At 38.6% G+C, this 13,598-nt stretch overlaps 1 protein-coding gene across 1 annotated transcript in view; it reads right to left on the bottom strand.

The window, feature by feature from the left end:
• Nucleotides 1-13,598, bottom strand: part of PXDN (peroxidasin) — a 145,504-nt gene that overhangs the window by 73,335 nt on the left and 58,571 nt on the right. The window contains exons 4-7 of the mRNA XM_074947748.1: nucleotides 10,801-10,872; nucleotides 3,812-3,883; nucleotides 3,089-3,160; nucleotides 1,388-1,557 (exon numbers count right to left, since the gene is read on the bottom strand). Of these exons, the coding sequence (XP_074803849.1) occupies nucleotides 1,388-1,557; nucleotides 3,089-3,160; nucleotides 3,812-3,883; nucleotides 10,801-10,872 (386 nt within the window). The remainder of the gene's footprint in view (nucleotides 1-1,387; nucleotides 1,558-3,088; nucleotides 3,161-3,811; nucleotides 3,884-10,800; nucleotides 10,873-13,598) is intronic.

The raw sequence follows: 13,598 nt of genomic DNA, 5'->3' as shown, positions 1-13,598 counted from the left end.
TCTTAATCCCACTGACGTCTGAGAGATTTAACACTGACTTCAGAGGAATCAGGAACAATTCCTTAATGAGTCCGTTTCCTTCCCTCTTTGCATTGTCTGAGGAGCAATGTAGTATAAAAATATTAAACTTCAAAACTGACCACTAAAGACTCCAGCTTGCATTCTTTTTATGTTCAGGTATCCTTCTGGAGTCAACAGGGGTTTTGAATGCAAAGAAGGCAAGCTCAGAAGCCAGCTTTGTGTATTCCATTGCTTATCATACAAATGTACAAAGTAATCTCTCCAGTATACTTTCTGGTTTTATCTTCACTAAGTGTTCAATTATTTCATGTCTGCACATCCCTTATACAGACGTATTTATTGTTGAATTTTTGGCATCTTGACTACTTAAGGTTATCATCCTGTGTTTACTGTGGTCCATTATCCACAAAGAAACATAGGAACCTAGATCCCAGATTTAGGTGCCACTGTGACCCACAAAACCCTTGCTTGGCTGCCATCTAACCCTGTAGGTGCCTAAACTTACTCAGTGCCTAAATTTCCACGGAAAAAGTTCCCTAGGTGCCTAAGTTTCTGCCTCCTGGAATGGACGCAACACCCTGGATGCCTGTCTCACACCTAAGCCCGAGAGGGATCCTCAAACCATGTGAAAACAGATGCTCCTCTGCCTATCTTGCCTGATCCAGTAGGCATGCTATGAGTATGCCTACCAGACCAAGGAGGAAGAGGTGGTGTTGGTTCCAGTGCTGTCTCTCTTAACTTTTAGCCCAGTGGTTAGAGTACTCATCAGGATGTGAGACCCCCACAGCTTCAATTCCTCCCTCTGCCTGATGGGGCCAAAGGATTTGAACAAAGGTCTCTCAGCAGAGTAACCTAACTGCTGGGCTATGAGATATTCTGATATGGATCTCTCTCAATTTCTACAGTTGAAGCAGACAAATACAGAAAGCTGTTAAGGAAAAAAAAAAATCTTTTCAGGATGATCATGCTCAGTTCTTAGGCTTATTCCCCCTCATGTCTACGCTGAGAAATGGAATTGTGCCATTGCACTATCAACTAATGTGATGTTAAAGAGAGGCAGGAGACAGAAGGAGAGGTGAAGAGACTATATTAAAAAGTGAGCAAGTGGAGATATAGGAGGAAAAGCAGAACAGTATGGTCAAAGAAGCCGAGAGCAGAGACTGAGTGGAGTGAGTGATCATCTGTATCAAAAAGCAGCAGACAGACTGTGGGGAAGGGATCTGTACAGAGAAGATATACTTGGAGATGGCCAGAAAGTAGCTATTGGCATCACTGGCCAAAACAATGGGGAAAAAATCCCATGAAAAACATAGGTGGTTTTGGAAATATTTAATTTTTTTTCTTGAACATTAAGTGGAAAACTCACCACAGTTAAGTTCTTCTGGTGTTATTGTGGCCACTGATCGTCCCTGGATCCTCCTTGGATACTCACAAGTAGCTGCTGCTTGAGCATTACCAGATTCTGCATATGTCTTCAACAAATCTGCCAGCCATAGGATTTCACAGTCACAATGCAGAGCATTTGAATCCAAACGCCTGTGTAAAATGAGTATCATCCATTATTCTTCCTAATCAGCTGGAACAATTGATTAGATTTTATATGACCTGGCAATATTCCCCGTCTATTTATTCTTACATACAAAAACCTACATTAAAAGAAAGCCATCTAGGTCCCCTTGTGCATATGCATTATGATACAGTCTTTAATTACATAATCAAATATTATTTCCCCCCCCGTAGACCAATACTCAATCACTGTACAGGACAGACAGCGCTCTCTATCTCAGACTATTCAATACTTTTTATCCTCATCATTCAATAATAGTTCCCCCACCTATCCTACCTACAGACCCCGATTTGGTCACTGTTTTTGAGGACACCTAACTCTACACAAAATGGCTGAAAGGAGAACTCCCTTTTTAACCTTTAGACCAGTACTTAGGAAACTCCTCCAGGATGCGGGAAATCCTGGTTCAACTCCCTTGTCTGCAATGAGAAGAGATTTGAACAGGAGTTTCTCACCTCTCAGGTTAGTGCCTAACTATTGGACTATGGAGTCACTCTCACTCATTCTCTGGCCCAATGCATAATTAATTATTTATATACATAATGGAACAGCTTCAACAGGTGAGGCTGAGAGAGACCCACATGAGAATATCCCATAGACCAATAGCTAAGGGCACTCATCTGAGAGGTGGGCCACCCATGTTCAAATACCTTCCCCTTGTCAGGCAGAGGGAGGAATTGAACTGGGGGTCTCCCACATTCCGGATGAGTGCCTTAAACACTGGACTAATGGTCATAAGGGAGGCTACTGCCTTCTTCTCTGGGCCATTTTCAATAGAGTTAGGCATGTGCCACCTCCATTCTCGAGGGGAATGGATCTTAGGTGCCTAATGCTCTGAGAGAGTCAGGGCTTAGGACACAATGATCTCCATGGCATCTGCTATTGGCTAACTTACGTGACTTCCCACTGAGCATGCTCGTTTGTGTGGAGCCCATTATTAGGCTTCTATCTCTCCTCATTCATTGTATAGGCAGCCTAGGCAACTAACTCAGGGTTTGAGGATTCCACTGGGTAGCTAGCACCTGAAAGTTAAGTGTTGCAATGACTACGTCCCTTTGTGAACTTGGGCCAAAGTGCCTACGTCACTTTAGATCATTTTACGCCTAGTCTCTACAGTTTAGGAAGGATCTAGAAAAAGCAACCTTGAGAAAAATACAATGGGCAACAAATCTTATAAAAGATGATCAAAGGAATTTAAAACAGTAGGAGGAAAGATTGTAGAAGCTGAGTTTATTTAGTCTACAAAACAGAAGACTCATTGCAGACAAGGCCACAGTCTATACATAAATTCAAGATAATAAAGCAAGGACGGGGTTTAGTCACAGTCACAAAAGACTGGAGAATATAGACCATGGAAGGAAAAGTTTAGACTAGGTTCTTTAATGGTAAGAACAATTAGGCAGTGGAACAGACTGCCAAAGGACGTGAACACTTTAAGATGAGACATAAGTATAATTAGACTATTTCAATTCTTTCTGTATGTACATTTAATTTACTTACAGTCTCTTCATAGATTCCAGATGACTAAATGTCCCAGGAACTAAATGAGCTATTCTGTTATTATGCAAAAATCTGTTAAAAACACAGAGGAGTTCATGTATGAGTTCAGATTTTGAAATGTTTTCATTCCATATACATTCTTCTGGAATTCCTTAAAGAGATACGAATTTTACAACATGCAAATAAGCATTTTTTAAATCAACTTTCTTCTGCTACTTTTTTTTTTTTTTTTTAAAAAGGCTTCCCTTTCCTCATCTCCTCCTCCATCCAAGAAAGAAACATTTTTATTCAACACTGGAGATAAAACTACATAAAACATGACAGACAAGTGGGGGGAAGTAATCAAATAAGCCATTTATACAAAAATTTAATCCTCCTATGTCATGTTTCATACAATCTATTTTATGATAGACTAACGTCAATCACAATGATTTTGAACTCATTTTGAGATTGCAAATTGTACACAAAACTGTGTTATTAAACCATTTCCCCAATCTAGGGCCTGACCAGAAGTCACTGGGAGATAAAGGTGCTCCACGCTTGCCAGAAGGTGCTCAGCACTTCCCTCCTCAGTCTCTTACACCATGAAAGTTTCAGTACAAAATAAAAGCTGCATTAAAGATAAAGTTTTTTCTCACTTTCCACATTATTGATATGGGTCAGACAAAGAAGCTATTTGACTACTGCAGTTTACCAACATTTCCAAACAAAAATAAAACTTACAGTCTTTCAAGTTTTGGAAGATGCGTAAAGGATTCAGGTTCCAATGTTTCTATGTGATTAAAGTGCAGATACCTGTAAATGTTTTAAACAAAACATCACTGAAATAATGTATTTAATGAAAGTAGTACTGTGCAGCTAGAAACTTGGTATGTAAAGGACTTCTCATGCTGCCGAACACATCTGTAAATGACTACAGGTTAATAATGTAATAGCATAATTGTCTTTTGGATTATACACTTTTCCATGAAAGAAAGAGGCCTTACATAATAGGAAGGTTTTAAAAGTTTCTATTATATTGGTAAAAACAACAATATATTAATATCAACTCATCATACTTCAAACAATCTTCTGTCAAAACTAAATATTTACAAAAATCTTATGGGACAATCAGTAAGCCCATGTGTATCATAGGACTGATAAGAAAAGACAGATTATAGTATTTGCAAAAAACATAAGCTCACAGATCCAAAAAAACATTTTTTTCATAAAAAGCCAGATAGATATTATCAACTAATATTAGAAATGCAAAACCAGTCTCTTTTCTACAAGTTTTGGCTCAACCAGTTAATATGTAATAAAACTTGTTTTATTTACAGTAGGATCAGGGCTTTTAGAGAAATATTGGCTTTACATTTTCTGACCCTCTCTCCTTCAACTATCATATTTTCCTAGTGAGTCCTACCACCCAGACCACCATATGAAGTCACTTGATTTATTTTATGAAGTTGAATAAATGAGTACGAAACAATTTTCTGTAGGAAAAAGTTATAGCTTTATTAGTAAAGATTTGCAACCTTCAATGGACATGCCGACAGTTTTTGGTATCCAGCCTTTTGAATGTCATGAGAATGACTGAAACCTTTCCAAAGATGCTGTCCCAAGAGAGGTCTTTTGCCTGTAATACCACTGCCCTATCAGTAAGTTGTGGCAATTCTAACCTCCTCTTTTCCCCTCTCAAAAAAAAAAAAAATAAAAAAAATTAAACACTCCTCTCCTCTAACCAGAAGCATACTATTCTCAGACAAATTCATAAACACAAAATCAGTGCAGGTGGGCTGTATCACCAACTGGACAGATCACCCCTACAAAAGTTTACCCAATAGTTATTACTGTCTGATGTATGAATAGACATCTAACTGCAACATTAAAAAGAAAAAGATACCCTCTGTTTGGTGTATATATTGGCTATTAAAAGTTCCTTCTGGAGTACAAAAGCCTTGGATATTAAAAAATACTTGGCACTTATGGAAGGTCTGAATCTGCAATCCTTACTCACATGAATAGTTCCACTAATGGTAACAGGCTATTCATGATCAAGGGCTGCAAGGTTAGGTTCATACTGGTTTATAAATTTGAGTGAGTATTAACAGTTCTGTCAGAAATGTGTTAACCAAACTTTACAGATGAGTAAACAGGAAGCAGAGCTGCGGGAGCAGCCTGGGAAAGGATTTGTGAATATGCTTGTAATCAGGATGCTGATTACATCCTGCCCCACTTTTCTCCCCCCACATGAATGTTTCAGGAGGAGCTTAATGAAAATATGGAAAAAACAGTAATTAAAAACAAACTAAAAAAAAAACCACCACCACCGAAAAACCAACTCCTCAGCATGAGAAGATGGAAGACATTTAAAGAGCAGAAACACTCTGAACATGTTTCAGCTCCAGACCAAAGAGCAAGGTCCACATGGCCAGATATTGGACATCAAGTGGGCAGAGGGATGGGGGGGAAAAAAAAAAACAGTGGGGATAAATAATCTCAGAAACCACTGCCCTGTAAAACTACTCCTTTCACAGTACAGGGCCACATACATGGTTTAGCAACCAGACAAGTGCCCAACAATCCAATGTTGATGGGCTGCTGACAGGAAAGAAGCACATCAGCCTCAGCACTATCATCAAGGAGAAAGTGTACACCAATAAGTGGTCCCAGCAGGGAGACCAGAGAAACAGCCAAAGCAATAAGACTAGGTTAATGTGACAAGTGAAATTTTAATGTCAAATCTATTAGACAGCCAACAAATCTGGCTTGTGACCTTCTCTCTGCTAAATCATGGAGGAACTCAGAATTTTTTTACACCTGGAGCCAGTGTACCTAGCCAACATACATTCATATGCATAAAGGTTCATACTGTCAATATACATAGCTATTTCTTGTGCAGAAGATAGGGCAGACCTTCAGTATTGATAAATCCTTTCCCCTTTTTGTCTCCTCTGATTCTCTCCCTAAAGTGCTCTCCATCCTTTTCCTGAGAGATTTAACATCTCAGTTTCTTCAGGCACTCACGTGGTTTATAGAAGTTAGGTCACAGAATCAGAAACCAGGCCAAACAGCTAAACTACAGAAATACTCTACTTGATAATGAATAATTCATAACTAGCCATAAACTCAAATATATTTGTGAAGTTATTTGAACTAATTTTGAACAACAAAATATAAATCCTGACCTATTTCTCAGGCAATCCATGGCTAGAGAAGGGGCCAAATCTAAAGAAGAAGAAATTATTTGCAACTAAGAGTTTGACTAGCTCCAGTAGAGGCTAAGGTCACAAATTCAATTCCAAAACTAGGCCTACGACTAGAACTCTAGAGTTCCTCGTTCTATGTACTGTGCTCTATTATTTATGACTCTTATTCACTTTTGTTTGTACCAACAACCCATATAAACCTCCTTGTTTAAGTATTTTAAAATTCACCAATCACAAGTTTTGCATACATCTGATAAAACAAACCGCCTACCTTGTTTAATGAACAACAGGCTCACACAAAGATCCATCTTGGCACCATTGTTCTTTAATATTTATATCAGCAACGTACCATTGACCTAGTCACTGAAATTTGGATACACAGATGATCTCACACTCTCATTCAAATGAGTACTTTCACCCAAGCGGAAGCACCCTAGCAGAAGATCTGATCAAGCTGTAGGTGTCTTACAGGTTATGGCAACTATGACCTAATCCTCAAAAACAGCTGTCTCCATGTTCCATCTGATCAACCAACATGCAAAGAAGCATCTGAATGTCACCTTCTGTGACACCAAACTCAGGCACAAGGATTTCCTGAAATATCTTGGAGTAGTTCTGGATCATAGCCTCACATCCTGCCAACATCTGATGAAGACCACTGCCAACATAAAGGCTAGCAACAATATAATCCACAAACTAACTGCGATCAATTGGGCAGCAGATTTCATATCTTGAAGACAACCACCAGTTGTTGCATCCCCGCATGCCATTAGTCTTTGACTTCAGCAGCTGAGAGAGTGACATTGCCTCTGTGCAATAGTCTTCTCACTTAAAAAACTTAGTGCACAGGCATTCACGCATCATAGACATGAGAACACATCATGCCATGATATCATCATCAGCTACAATGGACAGCTATATGGTGCAAGCACTCTAGAATACGGACTGAGTTTAAGTTTATAGTCTGTAGTATAGTTTGAAATCTGTCAATTGTTCTTGTCTAATAATACCTCCAGATCTTTTTTTTGAGGGGGTGGGGATGGGGGGGGTGTTTAAATCCATAGTTAATACCAGTTATGTACTGAATGTTTAAGTATGTCAGCAATAATATTACACTGAGTGTTTAAAAAGGCCATTGTGAACAGTTTTATTCAAAACTGATCAAAAGAACTTCTGCATTTGTTTTGCAAAATGCTCCCCTTTTACTATTACTATTTATTGTAGGTATTGTGCTAGTGCATATTATGTATTATTATTATTATTTATTTATATTACCATAGCATCTAGGTACCCAAGTCATAGAAGCCCCAATCAAGTTCCCATTATGCTAGATGCTGTACAAACACATAATAAAAAGGCAGTCTTTGTTCCAAAGAAGTTGTTATCTTTTTATACCAACATTTCAAAACCACAGAAAACTTAATAGAAAAAATCACGATAAATATTGGTTTCAGAAACTGTAGTATAGTATGTAAGATTTCACACTATTACTGACTCAGTTAACAAAGAACATGTACATCTGTATGCAGGCTGAATGCATAGCTCTTATATTAGAACAGGTGAAGTTATAACAAGCAGAAGTATGTTAATGTGAAAATCATATACTACTAATATGAAAATCATATACTACTAAAATTAAATAGCTAAAACTTCAATAATTCAATTAGCATTATGGAAAGGAAGGCTTCTCTTGTTAGAAGGATTTCACAGAAAAGGTTTTATTCTCCTTGTGCGAAAAGTACTATAGCATTGCTCTTTAGAATATGTTAGTTACTTGGGAGGAAAGATGTGGGGAAGAGACCACAGGATATAATACATACAAGCACAGAATTTCATTTTATTAAGGAGTCAGCTTCTGTGACCAGGGCTAAAAAAATATCTGTCATCCATCACACTAGGTATCTGTGGCACTTCCAATTTGCCATGACTGACTTAATATTCAGGTATCTAAATAAATTTGACTTGATTTTTCAGTGGTGTTGAGGATGCATGACCCTGCTGACTTTACTGGATTTACGCTGGTACAAAAAAAGATCAGAATCTGGTCCAGAGATGCTACTCCAGTTGCTGAATTCGGAGGGTGGGTGGGAGGTTTCTAATGAGTCATTAGGTGAGGATGATGCCAAAGAACCTATGGGAAAAGTGGAATCCTGCCTGCGGACAATGATAGGGGGCTAACTATACTTGTTTTTTCTCTCTCAACATCATAACTTAAGGGAACACAGGTAAGAAACAAACAAAACTTTCTGTTACTCTATTAAATTAAAATGTATACATATATAAATTTTAACTGAATAGAGTAACGATGAAATATACACACACAAACACTTCCAGTTTCATTCTGTGTGAATGCCAAACAAATATTATGAACTAAATTTTTCCTTTCGATATGTACATGCAATTCTCAGGACTTCAGAAGGAGTTTCACTGCGTACTGGAGTCCAAAATTTGGCTTAGTCAGTAAACCTGGGAAGGAAATTTGTTAATAATTAAAGAAAATAAGAAGCCTGTATTGATCTGAATATAGTGAAGCAGCACAGTGTTGTGGATAAGGCGCTAGACTATCAGATGACTTTGATTTTATTTCCAAGCTCTGCCACTGACCTTCTGTGTAACCTTTGGCAAAACATTTCATATATGTGCCTCAGTTTCCACATCTGTAAATTGAGGATAATAATACTTCCCCTTCCTTTTAATATACACAAATAAAAAGTACTATATAAGATGTAATATTAGCATATACATTTAACAGAATTATATTGTTTCCATAATGGGGAGACTGTTCAAAAGAGCAACTAAGTTATATTCACTGCTTGGGGTAACATACATAATCCAAGTGAAGCAGGACTTCAGATGTCACTCCACACTTTTACAACTAAAACGGAAACTGTCAAAATCTAAGTTCTAAGACTCTTGAATCCCATATGGAAATGAAGTTGATAAGTAATGACTTGAGACCATCAGTCTTAAATTAAATACTACATGACAATTCTCAAACCAGAGAGTCTGTGCACAACTGAGATCTAAACCAGAGGAACATAAAGTATGCGTTATTTACCCCCACGGAGAGTTAGATCTCCCAGTCATAATGCAGATCACTAGTAAGGCAGTGCATGGGAAAACCTGTCTTTTGCTACCTATAGCATCTCACACCTGCGAATAAGCTGAAAGCTTACTATTTTACAGAAGTTAGTACTTTAACAGGCGCACCTAAATAATTAATGTATTATGAAGAAAATAAGATTTGCTATTAGCATGTAAGCAAGCCCTACCAGTTGCTGTCAGTATGCTGCAGTAACCAGTGCTAGAGAGGGAGGAAGAGAAAGGCATTAAGGAGACAAATGACAGTTATCATATGTGTTTCACACTTAGTAACTAAATAGAACCTGTTCCCCTAAAATGCACCCAAGTGCCCTCTAAAAGATGCGTATATGGATTGTATAAATGGCGTGTGTGTGTGTAGTTTTCTTGCATATAAAACTTCATATGACAAATAAAAATGCAGAGACAGGTATGTATAGTACAAATACAGACATATGAATACAGTCTGGAAACTCAAAATTCCTATTGCCCTACAGGAAAGGAGATTCTCTTTCACAGGAACCCAATGACAGACAATGAAATTCACCCTGCAAAGCAAAAATCCACTGCAAAATGAATGGAAATTTAAGACTTCAGGACTTCCCAAACGGATCTGCAATATTATCTATTTAGTTATCGCTGCTTCTACCAGTCCAAGTACTTCTTGAATTACTGTGTAATGGTGAACTGTTTTCTGATTAAGTAAACTGTGAATAACCAAACACATAGCCGAAACAATACATTCCTTTTTAATCGTACTAGTACAGGCTATTTTCCATTCATTTTCAAATTAAATTCTTCTTCACTTGAAACTCAGTAAAAGAACAATAGCTTACACAATGTTGCTAGCAGCAAACTGAAACGCTTTCCACATTATAGACAATGAGGATACCACTCCCACTCCCACCCTCTGCCTCCCCCAATATATGGCAATGATCAGCCACATGTGTATCAATAATATTCATATTTTAATTTAAAAGTTTTTTTAAATGAAAGAGAAAAACACTGAAATAAATTTCAGGGCTCGATTCAAACTTTCATTTACACCAGTGTAAAACAAGAGCAACTCCAGTGCAGTCATAGGAGTTGGAGCATTGTAAAACCTATGTAGGTGAAAGCAGAATCAGACCTTGAATCTCTAATTAATGCACATTGTTTTCAATATTCGTCTGTGATCATGCTTCTTCTCCAAGTCTACTACACAGTACACTAGGACACTTGGAATGTAAATCACAAATAAAAGACAAACATAGAAATGAAGAATTTGACACTGATCAATTTTGTTTTTTCACATGCAAACGATTATAACAATGTTTGACTAATATCCCATTCCAGTGCAGACATGCAAGGCATGCAGGCAGAAAATACTGATCAAGACGTGCACTTTTCCTCTGAAAGGCAACCACGTAGATGACAGCACAGAAGAGAAAAGGCACTTACAGTTGTTCTAGAGAGGCAAGTCCTTTAAATGCTTGCCTGTCAATTGACTGGATTTCATTCTTGTACAAATAGCTGAAACAAGAAACAATCAGTAATATTAGTACACAAACAAGAGCTACATTAAGGTGGAAAAGAAGAATTAAGTCGACACATGAAGACAGTTTTTCTACTACATATTAGAAAAACAAAAACAAAAACATGTACACACTAACAACGCTTCCTGCTTGAGAATCCTTTCCCCAGGCCCACCAGAAAAGGCACAGAAAACTGGGGGGCCCTCTATGCCCTGACACAAGTAGTTGGAGGGCCTTTGGCCTTCTGGTTGTTACCATGCCCTTGTAGAGCTTCCTTTGCCCGCATTTTCCTGACCCAACCCCAATTTCATGAGCATTCATGGCCCGCCATACAATTTCCATACCCAGATGTGGCTCTCGGGCCAAAAAGTTTGCCCACCCCAGTATTAGTGACATGTGGATATAGTTTACTAGAACAGAGAGTTTGGGGGAACAAAATTCTACAATTATTATTTGTTTGCAGTAGCAACTACAGTAAGGTGCGCGCTTTCCAAATACTCAGGAAAAGATAATCCCTGCCCCATCGAGTTCACAGTGTAGGGATGGATGGCAGACAGACAGCGGTCAGTGAAAGGGAATAACAAAAAGGGGTTTGTTATATATCAATAAGATTCACTGTAGGAAGCCTAGCATAAATGGATTTTTATGTGAGACTTAAAAGCGGACGGGATATGTCCCTTGCAAACAAGTTCATAACCTTCTATACGTTACTTGAATGCTGAGTGAAGAGAGTCATGGAAGAGATTGTTTGAGAGACTGACAGACGTGTGGAATGTTCATGGAGGGTGACACAAAACTTGACAAGCGAGTATAAGTATGGAAGAGCAGATGGGGAGCCACTGGAGAGATTCAAAGAGGGGAGTGACATGATCAGCTCATCACACAAGGAAGATAATAGCAGCAGCTACATTTTGTATTAACTGGTGAGGGACAGTGTGTGTATATTAGGGAATCTAGAGAGGAGGATCCTGAAGAAGTCTCCCAAGATTGTAGCCTTGGTATTACATTTTACTTCTCTCTCCATTCCCCCATATTCAATCTTTCACTAAATCTTGCCACTTGTTCCACCTTAATAGTTCCAAAATCTGTTCCTTCCTCATTGCTAAAACTATTCTTCATGTCCTGGTCATTATCTCCTTGATGTCTGGCCTCGGACCTCTCACTTCTCCCTCAGCCAGCATGCCCCAAATTCTCTGCAAAAATAACCATCTCCCACAATGATGAGCATCTCATCCCCTGCTTTGAGCTCCCTGAATGGCTTCCTGTCTACCAGTTCATATTCAAACTCCTTGTCCTCATCCGTAAGGTTTTGGGTTTTTTTGTAATCTTATCATAGCTGCATTTCTACTCACATTTTCCCCACACACTTCCCTATCTTTTTATCTTGCACCTCCTTTTTTCCAGTGCTGCACATTGTGCCTGGATAGTTTCCCTGTCTGTATCTGACAAGCACCTTCTCTCCTGAAAGTAAACTGTTTCTGCTGAGGGTACAGAACGAATTTTCCCCACCAGAGCATTGCACATGTCCTTGCATATATTACAGTGTTTAGGGTTTTTTTCTTCCCCATCTTTCTGCGCCACTGCTACTGTCAGGTCAACCCAATAATTTACCAGAAGTGAACAAAGCAGATACATATATAATGAGTAACAAAGCACAGAAGAATAAAACATACACTGTATCATTTATTTAGTTAATAAATGAAGACAATATTCTAGTCTTGGTTTTTAACTGCTGTGTTTACATTGTACATTGCAGAGGGAGAGCATGTAACCAGAGTAATATAGAGTTACTGCAGGGCAGAACAAACGTGAATTAGCTATGATATGGAAAAGGCCTAGGTTACCTGTAATGAGATGTTTTTGGGGAGGTCTGGGGTTGCACATTGGCTAAAGAATCGCTACCAAAAATTAAGAATCTGAAATTGAAATAAAAGGCTTCAAAGCAAAACAAAGCCAGTTGTCTAACAGAAATAAAATTCATTTTGTCCTACTTTTACCATCAGAATTTGAAGTTATATTATTACCTCAGACAATATAGCATCACTGGGTTAGAGAGATTGTGGCAATGTAGCTGTCATTGATTTAAAAAATAAAATAACTAACCCCAGCTACACACCTACCAAAAAAAGTGTACTTCTTCTTATGAAACAGGAAGGCTAGAACATATAGAAAGATTCTATGGGGGAGGTTTAGGTTGGATATTAGGAAAAACTTTTTTACTAGGAGGGTGGTGAAACACTGGAATGCGTTACCTAGGGAAGTGGTGGAATCTCCTTCCTTAGACATTTTTAAGGTCAGGCTTGACAAAGCCCTGGCTGGGATGATTTAGTTGGGGATTGGTCCTGCTTTGAGCAGGGGGTTGGACTAGATGACCTCCTGAGGTCCCTTCCAACCCTGATATTCTATGATTCTGCTTTCTAAATACTTAATTTTTTTTGGTATACAGAAAAAACCAGAGTGCCTACCTGTACTGTAATTGTTGCTCTTCAAGGTGAGGGTGCAGACATGTATTCCACCGAGACGTGTGCACACCCAGCACACCAAAACTGCAGAACTTTGCCTAGCACTATTTATAAGGGTGGTGCTGACGCCTTCTGGCCCCATAATTCTTCCAATGGGAATTTAAGGGCAGTCCCACTCCGATTCCCCGCAGAGGGGATGGAGGGTCGGCTGTGGAATACGCATTTGCACCACAGTTGCCAACTTTCATGTGGTAAATAAGCA

Source organism: Natator depressus, chromosome 3 (genome assembly GCF_965152275.1).
Source record: "Natator depressus isolate rNatDep1 chromosome 3, rNatDep2.hap1, whole genome shotgun sequence".
In the NCBI taxonomy this organism is placed as follows: domain Eukaryota; kingdom Metazoa; phylum Chordata; order Testudines; family Cheloniidae; genus Natator; species Natator depressus.
The sequence above is the reverse complement of the archived record's forward strand: the minus strand, read 5'-3'. Positions and strand labels throughout refer to the sequence as shown.